General features: G+C 45.2%; 2 protein-coding genes across 3 annotated transcripts; one reads left to right on the top strand and one right to left on the bottom strand.

Moving 5' to 3' along the window:
- Nucleotides 1–6,935: 6,935 nt before the first annotated feature.
- Nucleotides 6,936–9,434, top strand: LOC109771026 (uncharacterized). Its single transcript, XM_020329744.1, has 4 exons — nt 6,936–7,436; nt 7,687–7,969; nt 9,212–9,318; nt 9,405–9,434. The coding sequence occupies exons 1-4, from the start codon at nt 6,936–6,938 to the stop codon at nt 9,432–9,434; spliced, it is 921 nt and encodes a 306-aa protein (XP_020185333.1).
- A 122-nt stretch (nt 9,435–9,556) lies between these two features.
- Nucleotides 9,557–17,407, bottom strand: LOC109771020 (uncharacterized). 2 transcript variants are annotated; one of them, XR_012190387.1, is made up of 8 exons: nt 17,020–17,407; nt 15,625–16,737; nt 12,943–15,267; nt 12,352–12,624; nt 11,827–12,275; nt 11,325–11,396; nt 10,138–10,197; nt 9,557–10,025 (listed from the first exon to the last, which is right to left on the bottom strand). XR_012190387.1 is itself a non-coding variant. In XM_020329736.4 (7 exons), exons 1-7 carry the CDS (start codon nt 17,329–17,331, stop codon nt 9,957–9,959), a joined length of 4,749 nt encoding a protein of 1,582 aa, XP_020185325.1. In that variant the 5' UTR covers nt 17,332–17,407; the 3' UTR covers nt 9,557–9,956. The 2 variants fall into 2 exon arrangements, 1 of the variants encoding a protein (XP_020185325.1); XM_020329736.4 differs by having other exon boundaries at nt 11,827–12,624.
- Nucleotides 17,408–18,723: the final 1,316 nt, after the last annotated feature.

Raw genomic sequence — 18,723 nt, 5'->3', positions numbered from 1 at the left:
GCGAGCCTCGAGCCGGCCTGATCCAGATCGGGACCGAACGGTTGACTTCTTCCTCCCCTCGATTTCTCCAAGTCCTGAAATTATTGCATTATGTTGCATACTTTGACGCACCATAACTCCTTGCATACGGATCCGTTTCGTGCGTGTAATATATCGAAATGTTCATCACGAGATGCTCTTCATTTTGTTCCATTGGGCCATGCTCGTTTGAGCTCATCTTGATGCCCAAATCTCTGATGCAAGAGTGCTATGTGATGTTTACTGCTGTTACTTAACAGAACTTGGTGTTTTGTTATTTTTGTTGCATTTAATATGTGCATCTTATGAGTAGGAACTCTACATGTGTTTTGATCTATGCCATGCTATCTGTACATAGGTGTATTCCATGTATTTTTGTGATCTATATGGTGACTAGCACAAGCATGCAAACTAGACTTCGTGATGTTTCTGTTTTCAGAGACTTAGAATTTTGCTAAGTCTTTACCTGCTGATATTTTTTATGCCATGTAAACTTGATGCTACAGTGATATTCATGCTTATTTTGAGATACTTCAGTAAGGATGTTTTGAACATATGGTTATGCTCTATCCATCCATGCCCCTGTTTGCAATTATGGAGTGCCGTAGCATGTCGTAATCGTGCTCTACTTTTGCTATAAAATGTTTCTGGCAGATTGTTAACATGATATTCAATTTTGCCAAGGTTGTTGTAGTTGATCATACATGCTATGACTTTGATCTTGCCATGGTTAGGTTCATAAATATGCTATAGTGCTGTAGGTATGCTTGGTTTGTCATGCATTGCTTTTTGATGAGTGCATAGAGCTAAAAAAGATGCCTTCATAATGCTGTGAATGCCATGTTCTGTTTTCTGCTAAGTCTGGAACCTGTTAACGAAACTTGCTATGTTTACATGGGTGCCATCATATATTTTGTACCTTTTTGGCTCATGGTCAGTAAGGGACGTTTGTTCTATGCATTTAGTAGATTCATGCCATGCCTTGTTTTGCTATGATAAGTTCCTGTAGCATGTGTTTTGCTTGCTCTGAACATTGCTACCTGATGCTGTTTCAGCCATGTCCAATATTTTCTCTAGGTCTGTTAAACTGATATCTTTTGCACTTTTGCCATGCTTGTTTGAACCTGTGATTGTGTGATCTAGCCGTAGCTCAGTGTTCATCTTTTGTCAAGCATCTCCTGTAGATTACTGCCATATGCTTTGTTGCTATGTTGGGGTGTTGTAGCATAGTTATTTGATGCATTCTAAGTGCTATCATGCTGTTAATCGCAGGTTCGTTTCATTCTTGTTTTGCTTGCCATTCGCAAACCGTGCATCCGTTTCCGGTGATCTTTATATCGATTTCGACCGAAATCATCTCATCTTTTCAGTGGCATACTTGGTTTGCCAAGTTGCTGCCTTGTTCATCCTTTTTTCTTTCGGAGCACGCATATGCATCGCATATCACATCTCGCATATCATGCATGTATTGCATCATGTTGCTTGTGCATTTCCCGTGATTGATTGTGGTTCCATTGCTTGTGTTCTTGCTGTGGGTAGAACCGGGAGACGAGTTCGTGAACGAGGAAACCTGTTGAGTACGCTTACGAGGATCAAGCTTTCGACAACTCTGAGAACCTTGCAGGCAAGATGACCATACCCTCGAAATCACTTCTATCTTTGCTTTCCTAGTTGTTCGTTCTATTGCCATGCTGCGCTACCTACCACTTGCTACATCATGCCTCCCATATTGCCATGTCAAGCCTCTAACCATCCTTTCCTAGCAAACCGTTGTTTGGCTAAGTTACCGCTTTTGCTCAGCCCTTCTTATAGCGTTGCTAGTTGCAGGTGAAGTTGAAGTTGGTTCCATGTTGGAACATGGATATTTTGGAATATCACAATATCTCTTATTTAATTAATGCATCTATATATTTGGTAAAGGGTGGAAGGCTCGGCCTTATGCCTGGTGTTTTGTTCCACTCTTGCTGCCCTAGTTTCCGTCATACCGGTATTATGTTCCTTGAGTTTGCGTTCCTTACGCGGTTGGGTGATTTATGGGACCCCCTTGACAGTTCGCCTTGAATAAAACTCCTCCAGCAAGGCCCAACTTTGGTTTTACCATTTGCCACCTAAGCCTTTTTCCCTCGGGTTTTCGCGAGCCCGAGGGTCATCTTTATTTAAACCCCCGGGCCAGTGCTCTGAGTATTGGTCCAACCTGTCAGTCGTCGGTGGCCACCAGGGGCAACTCTGGGCTCGCCTATCGGAAGCTTGGACAATCCGGTGTGCCCTGAGAACGAGATATGTGCAGCTCCTATCGGGATTTGTCGGCACATTCGGGCGGCTTTGCTGGTCTTGTTTTACCATTGTCGAAATGTCTTGTAAACCTGGATTCCGAGACTGATCGGGTCTTCCCGGGAGAAGGTTTATCCTTCGTTGACCGTGAGAGCTTATAATGGGCTAAGTTGGGACACCCCTGCAGGGTATTATCTTTCGAAAGCCGTGTTCGCGGTTATGAGGCAGATGGGAATTTGTTAATGTCCGGTTGTAGAGAACTTGACACTTGACTTAATTAAAATACATCAGCTGTGTGTGTAGCCGTGATAGTCTCTTTTCGGCGGAGTCCGGGAAGTCAACACGGCTTGGGTTATGAATGAACGTAAGTAGGAGTTCAGGATCACTTCTTGATCATTACTAGTTGACGACCGATGCTTTGCTTCTCTTCTCGCTTTCATTTGCGTATGTTAGCCACCATATATGCTTAGTGCTTGCCGCAGCTCCACCATATTACTCCTTGCCTCCCTACAAGCTTAAATAGTCTTGATCTCGCGGGTGTGAGATTGCTGAGTCCTCGTGACTCACAGATTCTACCAAAACAGTTGCAGGTGCCGATGATACCAGTGCAGAGGACGCAACCGAGCTCAAGTGGGAGTTCGACGAGGAACGTGGTCGTTACTATGTTTCTTTTCCTGATGATCAGTAGTGGAGCCCAGTTGGGACGACCGGGGATCTAGCATTTGGGGTTATCTTATTTTCATTTGGATTTGACCGTAGTCGGTCTATGTGTGGATTTTGGATGATGTATGAATTAATTTATGTATTGTGTGAAGTGGCGACTGTAAGCCAACTCTCGTTATCCCATTATTGTTCATTACATGGGATTGTGTGAAGATGACCCTTCTTGCGACAATACCTACAATGCGGTTATGCCTCTAAGTCGTGCCTCGACACGTGGGAGTTATAGCCGCATCGTGGGCGTTACAAGTTGGTAATCAGAGCCATCCCCGACTTAGGAGCCCCCTGCTTGATCGAATCGCTTGCGTTGTTGAGTCTAGAACAAAAATGTTTTGAGTCTTAGGATTATATATATCGGAGAGTAGGATTCCTTTTTACTCCTCAGTCCCTTCGTCGCTCTGGTGAGGCCTCCTGACGTAGAAGTTTTGACTCTTCTCTCCTCAAATTTCACTAATTTTTTTTAGGATCACGCGGGTATCTTGAAATCGTTCCGATGGTTTTGTGACGAGAACATTGTTCTTGGTGCCTCCTGACATTTAGGGGTTGTGGCAGTGTCCCGGGGAGTTGAGCTCCGAGGTGTTGTCGTCACAATTTTATCGTTGCAGTTCTGGAATACCTGAGTTTCGCCGACATCGAAAATCTCTTTTATGCAGTTGTTGGTGAGATCACCTCGACGCCACCCAGTACTGGGGCGGGAGTTCGGGAGTATTGCCATAACTCGTATAACGGATGCTTTTCGAAGGTTGAGGTACACGATTTCCGAAGGTTTCTTGGTTATGTGTTGACGGATGGATACAGCTGGATCTAGGGATTGCTAGTTTGGGTGATATATTTTGTGTCCCATGTATCCCCAACACCAGATTGCATAACCAGAAAGTTTCGGGAGTTTATAGGTGGGATTCAAGTAGCTCTTAGCATTTCTTCCCGCAGATATTTGGTTTGTGATTGGGTAATCCTTACCACTTATTTGTTCCAGTTGCACCTTGTTATTTTATTCACCAATATCTTATCAAGTGGCTTCTCACCATATGGAAGTGTGATGATTTACTATGAAATTCATTCGTTCATCGTCGTTCGAATGTTTATTGTGAAGACTATATGTTGCAATTTCTATCCGTTGATTCAACTTGTCTATTTGTCTATCAAGATGCTAACGGATGTCACCCTCTTCAGGATGGCTCCGCCAATGCGTCAGAATCCGGAACGCAATGAAGGGAGTCAGGCGAACCCTCCGCCACCACCTCCGCCTCCGGAGGCATGGCAAGCTATCATGGCAGCCACCAACGCCAATGCTCAGATGATTTTGCAACTCTTGCAAGAGCGCACCCAAGGGCAAGGCAATCAAGGAAATCAAGGCCAAGGCAACAATCAGCCTCACTTCGCTACCCTCAACTAGTTCCTCGCAAATCAGCTGAAGTCTTTCAGCTGCTGTGCCAAGGCCACAGACGCCGATGATTGGCTCGTGGACATCAACAAGCATTTTGAATGTAGCAATGTCAGGCCTGAGGACTTTGTCAAGTTCGTTTCTTTTCAACTCAAGGATCAAGCTGCCGAGTGGTATCAACAATACAAAGATTCCAGAGGAGGTCGTGTGATTACCTGGGATGATTTCCGTCGAGACTTCAAAGCTCACCACATTCCACAAAGTGTTGTTGAGAGCAAGCGTGAGGAGTTCCACAATCTCAAGCAAGGCAGCATGTCCGTGTATCAATACAATACTCAGTTTCAGAAACTCGCTCGCTTCGCTAAGCAAGACGTTCCTGATGAAAAGAGCATGATCTATCAATTCAGAGGTGGCCTCAGAGAAGATCTGCAATTACCTCTCGTGCTTTTTGAGCCGATCAAGTATGATGATTTCTACAATATGGCTCTGAAGCAAGAGGCTGCTCAGCTCAAGTGTGAGGCTTCTAAGAAGAGAGTCAGGGACGCAGTTTAGTCTTCTTCTTCCTCACTAGTGGCTGCTAAGCAACAGAAGTTCTGGTTGCCTCCTCCTCCTCCGTTTCGTCAGCCTTTCCAGCAAAAGAACAAAGGTGGCCATGGATCTTCCCACCCACCTAACCCTGGCTATCAGAACAAGTCTCAGAATCAAGCTCCAAAGTCGAATGCTCCTTATCATCGTCCACTCTCAGAGGTGACTTGCAACAAGTGTCAGCAGAAAGGTCACTATGCTAACAAGTGCTTCAATCAAAGGCGCCTTCCGCCTCCTCCTCCTGTGAGATCTTCCAGCAATGCAGTGGTCAAGCATAATCCCAAGTTTTCAAAGGTCAACATGATGAACGCAGCTCAAGCGGAGGAATCTACTGATGTGATAATGGGTAATCTCTCAGTTAATGATTTTCCTGCAAAAGTTCTTTTTGACACTGGTGCATCGCTTAGTTTCATCTCAAGACCATTTGCATCTAAGCATGAGTTGTATTTCCAAGAATTGCCTAGAACGTTAGCAGTTGTTAGCATCGGGGCTGTAGCGAGGGCTTGGGGTTCCATCGAAGATGATGGGTTGGTCTCTGAAGAAGTAAGCAAGAGTGTGTTTGCATGAGCTCCTCTCTTGCGGTTCCTATCTCCTTCTTCCATGTCTGTATCCAGATCAACAGCCTGGTCAAAGTTATCTTGTTGTGTTCGACCCGAGCCCCGGCCTCCACGACCTGCACGACCATTACCTCTCCCTCGACCACCTTCAAAGCCTCTTGCAGCACCTGGTCCACGGCCTGGGCTCCTGAACCAGACAGCTTTCAGATTTTTGAACACAAGCGCAGATTGGGGATGGATCCCATCGCCACACTCTTTGAACTGATGGCCTAGCATACCACAGACATCACACCAATCTGGAAGCCTCTCATATTTCACCCTGAATATCTCTCTCCTCTTCTTGATCACCAGCGATACTGCATTCTTGAGCGGCTTTGTGACATCCACTTTCACCCGAACCCTAAAAAAGTTCCCCTCAAAGTCCTGCAATTTGGGCTCAGCAAATATGAAGTCACCAACAGTAGCTGCTAGCGATTTAATCAAGTGGAAGAACAGTTCAGGGAGATCATGGATCTGGATCCACATCTCAATCTTGTTAGGAACAATAGACGATGGTCTGGTGAAACCATCATAGGGCTTGATTACGACAGCTTTTCCTTTGTATGTCCAGGGGCCGTCCTCCATGACTCTCTCCCAATCACCCAGGCAGGAGAATTGCAGAGTATAGAGGTTGTCTTCTAGAGGGCGGAACTTGACTTCTTGTGCTAGATCCCATGCAACCCGCATGTTACGAAAAAACCAATACTGACTGTACGGCTTATCAATGTGCACCCGCGCGATCGCCATCCACCGCGCCGCTTCCTCTGGTATGTCGCCATCCTGAACCACAACATCCTCCAGATCATCTTCTTTCAGGCCCAATTCCTTCATCGTAGCTTCCATGTCGCTCATCGCTGCGGCTGACGCCGACGTTGAGCCTTCCATCGGATCTCTTGCCTGAGAAGTCGGTTTCCGCGGGCGGGAGAACCCCTAGATAGATCGCCCAGCGCGCACACGAGCCCGACGTCCGAAGCCGCCGGCGATCAATGGTCTGGGAGACGCAGGGGATCACGGTCTCCACGTCGGTGCCAGGCGCCGCCGGGAGGAGAGAAAACCCTAACTAGAGGGGAATCACCAGCGGATTTATTTAGCTTAACTGAGAAACAGAGAAATATTACGTTTCCGAGGCCACGGCCCACAAGCCCACCTAGTGCCGAAAGCTGAGCACAGGGACGGGGACGGCGTCAGGCACACCTTCAAATACTCCGGCTTGGCGCCCAAACATAACCGCCGCAACCAACAGCTTTCGCTCCCCCTCTTCTCCCCGTCGCCGGAGCGCCAAGAAACCAAGAACCCGCTCCCCGTCTCCGCCGCGGAGAGCCCACCCCCTCTCCTCCGCAGCGGTCCAGCTCAAGCGACCCATGGAGCTGTTCCACCACGGCCAGCACGTGCGGCTGCGGAGCCGCGATCTGGGCACGTACCTGCACGCCGACGAGGACGGGCAGGGCGCCTCCCTCCACCACCGCCGGGCGTCGATGAACGCGGCCTGGGCGGTGCACGTGTACCAGCCCCCCCGCGCCCAGGTGCCGTACCTGCTCCTCCACAGCGCCGCCTACGGCCTGTACCTCGCCGCCACGGACGGGCCGGCGCCGGTGGGCCTCCGCGGGTTCCGCGTCGAGCTGCGCAGCTACGACCACCGCGAGGCGGACGCTGTCTGCTGGACGGCCATCCGGACGGGGTCCGGGGACGACGTCCGGCTCCAGCACTTCAACCTCGGCTGCCTCCGCGCCAACGGCAAGTACCTCCCCTGGAACAACGGCGCCAGCATCGGCCACATCGACGGCACCAGCACGATGATGCACTGGGTCGTGGAGCCCATCCCCGGCCGGGAGACCATGCCTCCCCTTCCACGTTCCACCGGGGTGAGTCCGCCATGCCCGCTTCTTGATTCTTCCCGGTCGATTTTGCGCGAGCTGGTAACTGGGTTCTTGGATTGGATGTCGTTAACATGCATCGGAATACGACCGCGGAGACCGCAAATCGTGTTAATTTCGTTCGCCTGGGAGCAATTCTTGGCTCGGTTCTTGCCAAATTTGCGCTTTCAAATTCTTGGCATCTCAAATTCGTATTTGATGATTTTGATCTGCTGACGATGTTGGGGCGCAACTGCAGCTTACCCTCCCCCGCGCCGTGCTGCCGTCGCGGCAGATCGTGTACGTGTGGACGGACAACCACGGGGACCTCATCACCAGCGGCTGGCACACGTTCAGGGGGAGATCCGTGTTCCGCCTGAGGAAGGAGCTGGCCAGGCTGCTCAACGCCGTCCAAGTCTTGGGCGTCGGCGACCTCGTCTTGTGCCTCCCCACACGTGATGGCCGGCTTTTCCCACTCCTCGTCGACCTGCCCAACAACCGCCAGCCCCTCCACGTCGCCGTCGTCGTCGTCGGGACGCCTCGTGAGTGCCCCTCCATATCCTCAACTTCCTACTCTTCTCCTTTGGCAAGAAACTCTTATTTGCATTGCAGTTGTCTTGAACTTGTCCGGATCGGATGTTTTGGGTTTCATTTCAGTTGAGTGCTAATCTGCCCGTGCTTGGGAAACAGTGTTCGAATCGAAACTAGTAGTCTGAAAAACAGTCTGTTTGCTGAAACTTTTTCTGCTACTCTGTTTCAGTTAGGAATCTGAACTGCTGTAGGATTATAGGCACCAGTAAAAGTTGCTGAATCAAATCAGTTGTCTGAAGCTGGTTGTTTGTTGGGGTGAAAATCATTTCATAATTCTAAAATCCACTCTGTTTGTCTGAAGCTAGTTGGAAACTATTGGTTTTGATGCTATTGTGCTTCGATTCGGAGGATTCAGTTCTTCAATTTATTTAATACCAATATACCATATGTATGCCACTAGTGGAAAACTTCTGAACTTCAAAACCCAAATCAGTTCGGTCTGCCTAGTTCAGATTCCCAGAGAAGATAATGATTTCTGCTTTTTCAGCCTATTGTAACTGTTTCACAGAGAAGATGATGTTTTGCAGTAGTTTGAACTTGTCCGGATGTTTTGGTTTTGGTTTCAGTTGAGTGCTAATCTGCCCGTGCTTGGAAAACAGTAGTCTGAAAACCAGTTTGCTGAAACTTTTGCTGCTAATCTGTTTCAGTTAGGAATGTAAACTGTTGTAGGATTATAGACATCAGTAAAAGTTCCTGAATCAAATCAGTAGGTGTTCAACAGGCACGACATTATGCTAGAAGGTTGTCTCTGAAGCTAGTTGTTTGTTGGGGTGTAAACTGCTGTATTGTAAAAAAAAACAGATTACATTGTTTTGAGGTTTTGTACATCTGCTTTCCTTTTCATCTTTGTATTTCAACTTGTTCCAGTACCTGTGACACATGATGCCTAACTGCTTAACTATTTTTCTGCTAATCCAGTTCACGCGGGGCTGCGGTACGCGGATGTCAATGCAGAGTAGAAAGATACCCCTACAAGTCGCCTTCCTGTCCACTTCTTCAGAAGTGTCGCCGCCTCGGACACGATGACATTAGAACCCAGTTCCTTGCGTTGAGATATGGATTCAGAAAAACCCAGCAGTTTTTGTTTTTCTGCTAGCTAGCTAAACTTTTGGTTTGTTCTCCTGACAGTAGGAAACCTATTTGCGTTGGCATCACGGTTCTGAAATTCTGAAACTGTTTGAAAAATGATGCAGTGGCATCAGTCTGTAATGTGTTGGAAATGGCCACTACTTCAAAGTTGCTAGCTGCATTTCTCTTAGATGAAGCATCTGGTGTCCACACGGATGTGGCGGTTCTTGCAGTGAGTTGAGCGCTTGAGTTCCGTTATTCTGCTGAAAGTTTCAGTCCTTCAGCAGAAAATGAATTTTTGTTTCGCTTTATTTTCAGGTTGTGTCCCCGGCGTCTGAAAATGTATAGTCGCTTAGAAGACGAAATCTACTATCCTCGCAGAGTAAATAAGATAAGAGAAAGTTGGAATTGGAATTACACATTGGTACAGGTCAGACCAGTAACTCCGAGATAAAACCATGCACACCAAATTGTCAACAACATTTTCATATTGTGACAAGCCACGTCATAGTACCAATCTGTAAATCCGTCTCAATAAATGGGTTTGTTTGAATGAAAATCAGCAAAGTTTGAACACAACCAAAGCAGTTTTCGTTTCTCTGAACATCAAAACCAGTTAACCATATACAACTTTCGCTGACCTGATTTGCATGAACATATTGCCTATGCGGCGATTCGAATCACCGGGGATGCATTGGCTTCAAATTCACGCGAGGCAACAATACGGATAGCACGGAGTACGTCTTGCAGCTGGGTGCTGTGTTTGCACAACACAGAAATGAGAAATTCATGTATTTCACTGAGGAAGAAGCATCAGGAGGAGGGAGGTCTTCACTGCAGCCATCTCCTTATTCGCATCATCATCATCGGTCACTTGGTTCCTGAAGGCCCTGGTTGGTCAGGGTTGGCTGTATCACCAGAGCGGAGCTCTGTCGGTTCCTGCATTGACCGTGGAGTTTTCAGTGGGATCGAAATGCTGAATTTAGAGAGATCATGCTTCAAGGTACTTCAAACAGATAAAAGTATCGAGGTTCGCGTTTTCTGCTTGCACCTCTTGCCATGTGCCAAGGATGGTTGGCAGTGACCCAGCATCTGCACGCGGCATGTACCACTGCAACAGCAAAGTGAAAATCTTCAGTCTACTTTGTTAAGTTTGTGACTCTTTGTAGCATAGTAATACCAGCTTATCATGGAAATAGGAAAACTGTGCAGTCCCGTAAGGGACACGAGTATAAGGGCATGTTTGGTTGGGCTGTGGACTGTCTGTTGCAAAGAAAAAACTGCTGCGGGCTCTCTGTTGTGGGAATATCGTAGGTCGTTTGGCAAACTGATTAGACATTAGATAATTGCCCACCCCTTCCACGTGTGATTTCTAAGTTATGCATGGCCGTGCCTTAAGGCAAATTGGTTGAAGAAGTTTCTTCTTTTCTCTCAAAAAAACCTTCTGAAATACAAGCTTCTTCCAAAGCATACAACTATTAGAGCATCTCCAACAGGCGCCCAAAAAGAGCTCCGCGCACTAAAAGTTTGTTTTTTTTGGCGCCGGACAGCTCTAGCAGAAGCTGTAGCACTAAAAGTTTTTGGGCGCGCGCTGAAAAACGCTATCGCGCGCAGCATATTTGGGGCGCCGGATTGCGCGCGCTTCACAATTTGCACTGTCTGCTTTTTGGGCGCCTGCTAAAGCAAAGTTGGTCCCGGCGCATTAAAAGTGCTACAGTGGCGCACTATAACGTTTATTGGGCGCGGAATTTTTGTGCGGCCGTTGGAGATGCTCTTATAATATATAGGCCAATAGCCAAAGCCAAAGGAACATAAACAGGTTACAGAAACATGTTTCTTTCGGGTTTTTCTTATAAGACAAAAGCCACCTCCAACCTAACCAAACACCCCCTAAAGCCCTACCATGTGCTGCCTCCATTCTCTAGTATATTGTCAAACTAGCTTCAAAGAATTGACCTTGGGTACATGACGTTCTATGATTCCAATGTGACTTTTCACCATCATTTCGTGAGATATCCATGTCCTTCAGTATCCATATGAGTGCTTCCATGTTTGTTTACGGGACTAGAATAATCATAATGAATACTATACCAAGAGTAATGAGTAACATGATAAATGTTATGAGTGAGGGTAAATAGGTGCTTTAAATTAGAATGCCATCTTCTATTAGAACCACAAGGTTAATATGATGTCTACATGAGCCAAAGCATTTAAGTAGGTCAATCAAGCCATACTCACCTCACTGGACTTTCGAAGTTTGCACTTGAAGAGTTCACCATTTCGCCACTCTGAATGCATTATTGGCTCACACTGGCATCAAAATGCTAGAGCATTAGAACAAGATGAGGGATGGAAGTGACCATCTTGTCATGTCACTGAATGAAATAAGGCTATCCCAAAATCTTGAAGTCACTGTTTGACTGCGCTACACAATATTAAAATATTGGCTTGATTACATGAAGGTTACCCAAAAGAAGAGGATGATTTGGAATTCTAGTTACTAGCATGGTGTTACAGAATCATTGTTTCGATAGCATCTTGCGCATAAAAAGAAGCACATCACACTTCTGCATGGGGTGTCAAGTAATAGCACAGGTGAAAAGTATAATTCAGAAATGGATCTTGCACAGTTACCTTGACATTGGCTAAGAATTAGGAAGAAAGTAATTGCATAACTTTTGTATCAAAAAACTTTAAACAATGGTATGTTCGTATATTTAAGGTGCTGAACAGAACTTACACCAATTATTTCCACAGAAGTGATGTGTCTTATCATGTCCAAAATCACTACAGAAGGCACCTGCTTGAGTGTCCCCTGGCAATCCTCGATTCTTAAGGCAATCTGGTGACGATCATAAACAAACTGGGATAGGTTGAGCGGTGGTTTGCTCTTTATGATGTGAAGTTCACGCAGTGAGGAGAGTTTACACAACCATCTAGGCATGTCGCTCTCATGCAACTCCAGTTTTTGAAGGGAGGTAAGGAGGAGGATGCTTTCTTGCCAACTGCTCAGATTTGTACAGCCATAAACTGATAGTAATCTCAGGAATTTGAAGTATTGGAGTCCTGTGCATCTACCATGTAAATAGAAGCAGAATAGTTCTGATGTGGGCATGTCCCAGGGAGGATCATCATGGTGCTCCGGCACTATTACTTCACTAGTCACACTGATAATGCACTTTGAGCAGACTGGAAGAAATGGCACAAACTTAAGCTTTGGACAGTCAAAAACCTTGAGTAGTTGAAGATCAGGGAAGATCCTCACATGAGTAGCATGTGCTGCAGTAGCATGCGCGGTAGTCCACCTTTCAAGATTAGGCATGCTCCCTATCTTGAGGGTTTGTAGCATCGGCAAACAATTGCTGCCCCCGGAAATATCCTGATGCACTGTCTTGAGATCAGGCATCTGTCGTAGTGTCAATGAACGTAGCTTTTCTAGACAGCCAAGGAAGGGAAGTCGGTCGCAGCCAATGAAATTGTCAAGCTCAAGATTTACAAGATTCTCGAGACAGGATGGCATATTCGTCAACCAATTGACCTGTAAAAAGAAGATGCCAAACTATCAGAAACTATGATTCTTTTCCTACATTTTGTTGAGGTTTATTGTCCATTTGTGTTCTTTTTGTCATTCTGAATTCTACTTGAAACCTGGTTCCACCAGAAACTGCATATTGTTGGCACACAAAATTATCTTTTTCAATTCATGGGTCTATGATTTGACAGATTACAATGTTAAATGACAGCACGCAGTGCCCTACTTGAAATATATGTGATTTCTATACTGATCTGTATCATTTTGTGAAGAGTGAAGCGTGTCAAAGTAAGAAAAACGTATCTTGTTGATTATGCTTCTTACCTCTTGTTCATTTACTAATTTAGTCGGTTGGCTACAACAAATTGACAGGTCCACCAATGCAGTAAGATGTAGTACTTGCTCTAGAGTGTTATAATTTACTGGGCAGTTACGGATTTTCAGACACTCCAGTGAAGTGACACCTCCCAAGCATTCAGGAACATTGCTCATAGCTATATCTAAACTCTTCAGTGAAGTTAGCATGTCAATGCTATCTCTCCAGTTATCCAGACCTATGCAGTGGCGCACACCGAGGAACTTGAGGGAGGTAAGAGACTGCAACCCTATCAAACCATCAGAAGATAATGTGCAGGAATCGATCAGCACCCTTATTGTTGGCATGTAATACAAATGGCCATTTGATTGAACTCCTGACGATAGAACTTGATTGCTTCTATAAATTTCCAATGACACAGATCGAGGAAGGAACGGCTGAAATCTCAACTTTGGACATTTGTGTATCTTCAGATGATGAAGAACTGGGAACATGAATTCCACATCATTGCCACTTACAGTAGCATCTGTGTGCCATTTTTCCAGGTTTGGCATATTCTTTATCACAATATTTCTTAACTTCTGAAATGGTCTAGCACCCCCTGAGAATTCTTGATTGACTTCCTTGATATGAGGCATGTCAGATATCACCAACATATGTAGCTTAGGCAGTTGTCCAAGAGGTGGAAGGCAGCCACATGTTTCCAGATGGCGTAGTTCAAGGTGAGCAAGGTTTGGGAGGAAAGACGCAATGTCTGTCATCCAACTAGGAAATGTAGAAATAGTACAGCCCAACAATTCAAACCGTTCTAGTGTCCTTGGAGGTTGCAATTTCTCAAGCACGGCCTCTTGAGGCACAAGTTCTTGTGCTAGTTCTGTACCAGTCCCATAACCATGCCCCGAGACCATCAGTGAGTGCAGCTGCCGCCTTTTCCATAATTGCAGTTCCTCAACTTCCGCAAGATTCTGCACACGCCCAAGATCTCCAACTTGAAGAGTATTATCCTTTATGCTTAAATCACTTGGTTTATTCTCCCCAGTAAAGAAAAAACTAGACCTGGAGCTACTTAAAGCATTAAAGAACACGATATCTTCTTCATTTTCCCATGACCAATTGATAAGGCCATCTGCCAACAGAATCTTGAGATTAGACATTTCAGCTATCCCCTTTGGAATGTTGACATTACCATCGCCAATGTATGACATGTTCAGCTCTTCAAGTTTGACTAAATTGCCATAGTTACCAGGTAACTCATGAAGATCCGTGCACCATGATATATTCATATACTCTAAATTGACAAGTTCACTAACAGATTCAGGCAATGCAGAAATCTGAGAACTTGACAGGTCTAGATACTGGAGTTGTTTGAGATTCCCGAATGACTCTGGAAGTACAGTTAGCTCCCAGCAGTCAGATAGAATTAGTACCTTCAAATTTTGAAGTCCAGAAATAGATTCAGGCAATTTCTGAAGCTTGTGACAATCTGACAGATCCAGAGTCTCAAGGTTGCCAAATAGTTCTGGTAGCTCTTTAAGTTCATAACAACATGACAAATTTAGACCCTTCAAATGATCAAGTTTAGCAAAAGAATCAGACAATGCATCAAGTTTCCAACAGTTAGAAAGATCTAGAACACGAAGCTTTTGAAGGCTACCGAGACTCTCTGGAAGCTTTGTTAAGTCACAACAAGATGATAAATCCAGAGTTGACAGGCTAAAAAGATTGCCAAAATGTGGAGGCAACTCCTTAATTGCAGAGCAGTTTGACATGTCTAGATACTGCAAGTTTCCAAGACTACATAATGATTCTGGCAGTACCAAAAGATTAGAACAACCACTCAGATTTAAGTAACGCAGCTTCTCAAGAGAACCCATGTCATGTGGAAGTGCCCCAATCAAGCTACCCGAGAGCTTTAATGCCTGTAAATTCTGCAGACTGCTCAAGTGATTAAGCGTTTTATCTTGCATTCCTGAAGCATCAAGGTACCTCAGTAGCTTCAACTGTTTGATGCAACTTGGCAGCACCAAAAGAGAACATCCACTTAAATTTAAGACTCTCAAGAATTTAGTAGCAAATATTTTATTAGGGATCTTTTCTTGCTTCCATTCGTTAACATGGAGAGCCCTCAGTTTTCTCATCATGTTGTTAGGGAGAGTTGTTGGATTGCAATTGGTGAGCACTGCATAACGGCAATCACTGTGTGTGGAACTAACTTTAAGGTTACTCTCAGTGTCAAGGAAAAGTAGGTCCACCATCGCCAGCGATCTTGCCAAGTCATATACTAGGTCATGCAAACGGAATACATTTGGTGCTTCAATACATTTCCTGGTAATCTGGAAGAAAAATGTTACAAACAAACACCATGTGCCAGCCAAATGCTGAGCAATTCCACTTTTAAAGACAAAAACAACAGAACAATCCAACACAAAAGTATGGTGAGCTGGTTTGGATAACACCCACGACATACACTCGTATTTTCAAGTCTACATACTATAATGTTCTGTAGCTGCAAGTGATGCATATTCATAAATAATCACAACACTTGGATTGCATATCGAATTCACATATTGGTTCTTCTGCTTCCATAGATTTGGAACTGGGTTATGGTATGTGACTATCTGGTATTTGATCAGGAACAGAATGAAACTAAACTTGAGAAAATATTTATAAAAGCCTACAGGGTGACTCACAGGTGTTTGTGTAGTTGAAATCTGAAGGAAGGACATCCCCAAAAGTTGTTTAACATACTCCTCTCCGCGCCTTTCAGGATGGAACGACTCATTCAGCCGAATAAACCCAAGTGCAATCCATTGTTGGATCAGCAAGTCCTTGTCAATGTAACTGCCTTTTGGGAAGACAGAGCAATACACAAAGCATAATTTCAAGGTGGCAGACATATGTTGAAAGCTCAACTTCAATGATGGCAGGACACTATCAAAAGATATATCTTGTTTTTCCTCCAATTCCCAGAGGTGACTATCCCTGATATCTTCCCACTCATCAACCCCTTCCTTCAATTTTAGTACGAATGCAAGCGATCTCACAGCTAGAGGAACACCTTTGCACTTCTTTACTATATCTCTGCCGATGTGTTGCAGTCTTGCTTCTTTGGCTTCAGAGACGAAGGCCATTTCCTTAAAAAGATCCCAACATTCTCCATCAGATAAACTCTCCAGCCTGTGGCATAGGACAGGGTCCATGTTTATAGCGATTTTCTCATATCGTGTAGTAACTAAGACCATGCTTCCTTTTGCACCAACATTCAGAAAATCCATTAACTTCACCAGTTCATGCGGGTCTTCCTCCCAAATGTCATCCAGAACGATCAAGAAAGTCTTGTCCTTGAGCAATCCTTTCAGTTGTGTCTTCAAGTGATCCAAATCACCAGAACAATTTGCTTCAAGTTTGGAAAGTATCGACTTCCCAATTTTTATCAAATCATACTTCATAGAGACATGAATCCAGACCCTACAATCGAAGGCTCCAATCACAGGCTCGGCATTGAAGGCCAGCCGGGCAAGTGTTGTCTTCCCTAAACCGCCAAAGCCATGTATCGAGATAACAGAGAGCTCTTTCTCAGTGTGCCTGAGCAAAGTGCTCACTACAATATATTCTCCGAAATCTGACCATGTTTCTCTTCGGCTGATATCATCATCCTGATCATGGAGATTGCTGCTCGTGCCACCATGGGATCTAGCAAGTCCAGCATCTGCTTGAATTCTTCCTAATCTTTCCCTCATCTTCTTCATTTTGTGAGCCAAGATACTGCGCGACGGAGATATATTATAGCAGCAGCGAGACCCCTGTTGGTAGTAGTTAACGCCCGTTCAGTAGGAAAAAGATGGTGAAATGTAAGTATGAAACATACTGAGAGGAAGGTTACAGGTTTGCAGTAATATGAAGATACAGAAAAACATTCGTGTAAATTACAGTTAGCTTGTAATTCTTCTGAACAACAATCCACCATCACCACATCACTCCAAAATTAGGGAAAGCGACATTTTGCTAACAAAATTGCACACTTTGGAAACTGCAACTTCAGAGTTAGTGGATGCACACATGTCAATTTCCGGTAAAACGCGAACCTCGCGGAGCCAGTTGCTGCGGCGGCCCCGGGCGCCGGCGTCCGCGAACTCCTCCAGCAGGTCCTCGATGTCTTGCGCCGCCGCCTTGAGGCGCCCGAGCAGCAGGCGCGTCCTCTCGTCCGGCGCCGGCCCGCGGGCGGCGACCGCGTCCCTGAGCGCCGCGTGGATGGTCTCCAGCGTGTCCCCCATGGCCCCCAGGTCGTCCTTGAAGCTCCAGAGCAGGCCCGCCTCGCGCTCGGCCGCGACGCGGATCATGTTCACCGCCTCCTTCACCACCGCCGACGCGAGCGTCTCCCCGACGCTGAAACCCATCGCCGGGAGAGTCGCCAAGAAATGGATGGAAGTGGAGATGACAACGCGGCCGCTCGGTCAACTAGCCAAGTGCCGATTCAACGCCCGCCTCCCTGGATCTTATAGTGCTGCGAAAGCGAAATAAGTGCTCCCTCCCTTTTTTGTTTAAAGGACTGAATTCACTCAAAAATCTTTTCAACCAAGATAGATGTTAGAGTAGTAGTAGACGAAAATCCAAATCAGTGCCCAGGCTCATCTGCTCCCGGCCAGAAAAAAAATTAAAAACAAATACTAGAAAAATTCAAAAAAATCCATTTTTTTGTGTGGTAGATCATTTGATGCGTGAGGTCCACTCAAAATTTCAACTCATTTGAATATCTGAGCAGCTCTCGGCAAAAAAGACAAATCGGATCAAAACAGTGTGTGAACAGTAAACTTTTTTACAGACTCTGATTTTGTCTTTTTTGTAGAGAGCTGTCCAAATGTCCAAATGAGTTGAAATTTGCAACGAACCTCACGCATCAAATTATCTACCACCCAATTTTTTTTTGGAATTTTTCTAGTATTTGTTTTGATTTTTTTCGTCGGCGCGGGTGCAGCTGAGCCCGGAAGCAGAAACGCCGCACTCAGTAGTAGATCAACTTTGTAAAAGTAGTCAATTAGTGTGCTCGTTATCCTAAAGCTACTCATAGTAAGGAGTATCATAGACCACCTACCCTTTGTTAGCTTCAATTCCCTCCGGAATCCTCGGGCGGACCATCATCGTACTCGTAGCATTGCTCCTGAGAATAGTAGCTTCGTACCTTAAAGCATCCAAGTCCCTAGCCTTCCATAAACCTGCCCAAGACGTTAGGAACGGACAAAATGCAAACACAGATTCAAATGGAGATTGAGGCATGATGACGGGAAAAATGGCGGGCGTGAAAATACGTGTCCACGCCATTGATACAGAGTGAATAATTTAAATGCATAAATAAAATGGAGATCAAACATTGCAGGTACTTTATTTTCAGAACTCTTACAATTACATAACAATTCTGTTAATTACATCTCCGAAGAGAAAACTCCTAATTAAGAATTCCAACATATCTATTATATAGCATCACAACAGCTGAGTACTACAAAATGTAGAATTAAAAGAAAATGTAGAAATGTAGAAATAAAAATCCTCCTTGCTGCCGTCGACGTCGGCGTACTCGGGGAGCCTTGAACCTCGTCTATGGCAACATATGTGTTTCATAACAGTCATGATTTGACGATGTTCATTCATATAGCACGTTCATGCCTAGCTCATTAACCATCGCGAATATGTAGTGGTTGTCTTTTTAGTCGTATGGAGCTCTATTTTAATGGTTAACTAGCCGGGCTAACGGGTGTATATGCAATATATAGCATAACTCTTTTTATGAGTTA

This window comes from Aegilops tauschii, chromosome 7, assembly GCF_002575655.3.
Source record: "Aegilops tauschii subsp. strangulata cultivar AL8/78 chromosome 7, Aet v6.0, whole genome shotgun sequence".
NCBI lineage: Eukaryota > Viridiplantae > Streptophyta > Magnoliopsida > Poales > Poaceae > Aegilops > Aegilops tauschii.
This window is presented reverse-complemented; position numbering and strand designations above follow the sequence as displayed.

What these genes read in the sequence shown, in the direction of transcription:
- LOC109771026 (XM_020329744.1), top strand. Translation starts at nt 6,936, where the DNA reads ATGGAGCTGTTCCACCACGGCCAGCACGTGCGGCTGCGGAGCCGCGAT. An exon ending in CCCTTCCACGTTCCACCGGG is followed by an intron (nt 7,437 to 7,686) that starts GTGAGTCCGCCA and finishes GCGCAACTGCAG; the next exon opens with CTTACCCTCCCCCGCGCCGT. An exon ending in CGGATGTGGCGGTTCTTGCA is followed by an intron (nt 9,319 to 9,404) that starts GTGAGTTGAGCG and finishes CTTTATTTTCAG; the next exon opens with GTTGTGTCCCCGGCGTCTGA.
- LOC109771020 (XM_020329736.4), bottom strand. Translation starts at nt 17,331, where the DNA reads ATGGGTTTCAGCGTCGGGGAGACGCTCGCGTCGGCGGTGGTGAAGGAG. An exon ending in CTTCTGTGGAAATAATTGGT is followed by an intron (nt 11,397 to 11,826) that starts GTAAGTTCTGTT and finishes TTTTGATGCCAG; the next exon opens with TGTGAGCCAATAATGCATTC. An exon ending in TCCTTGGCACATGGCAAGAG is followed by an intron (nt 10,026 to 10,137) that starts GTGCAAGCAGAA and finishes CGGTCAATGCAG; the next exon opens with GAACCGACAGAGCTCCGCTC.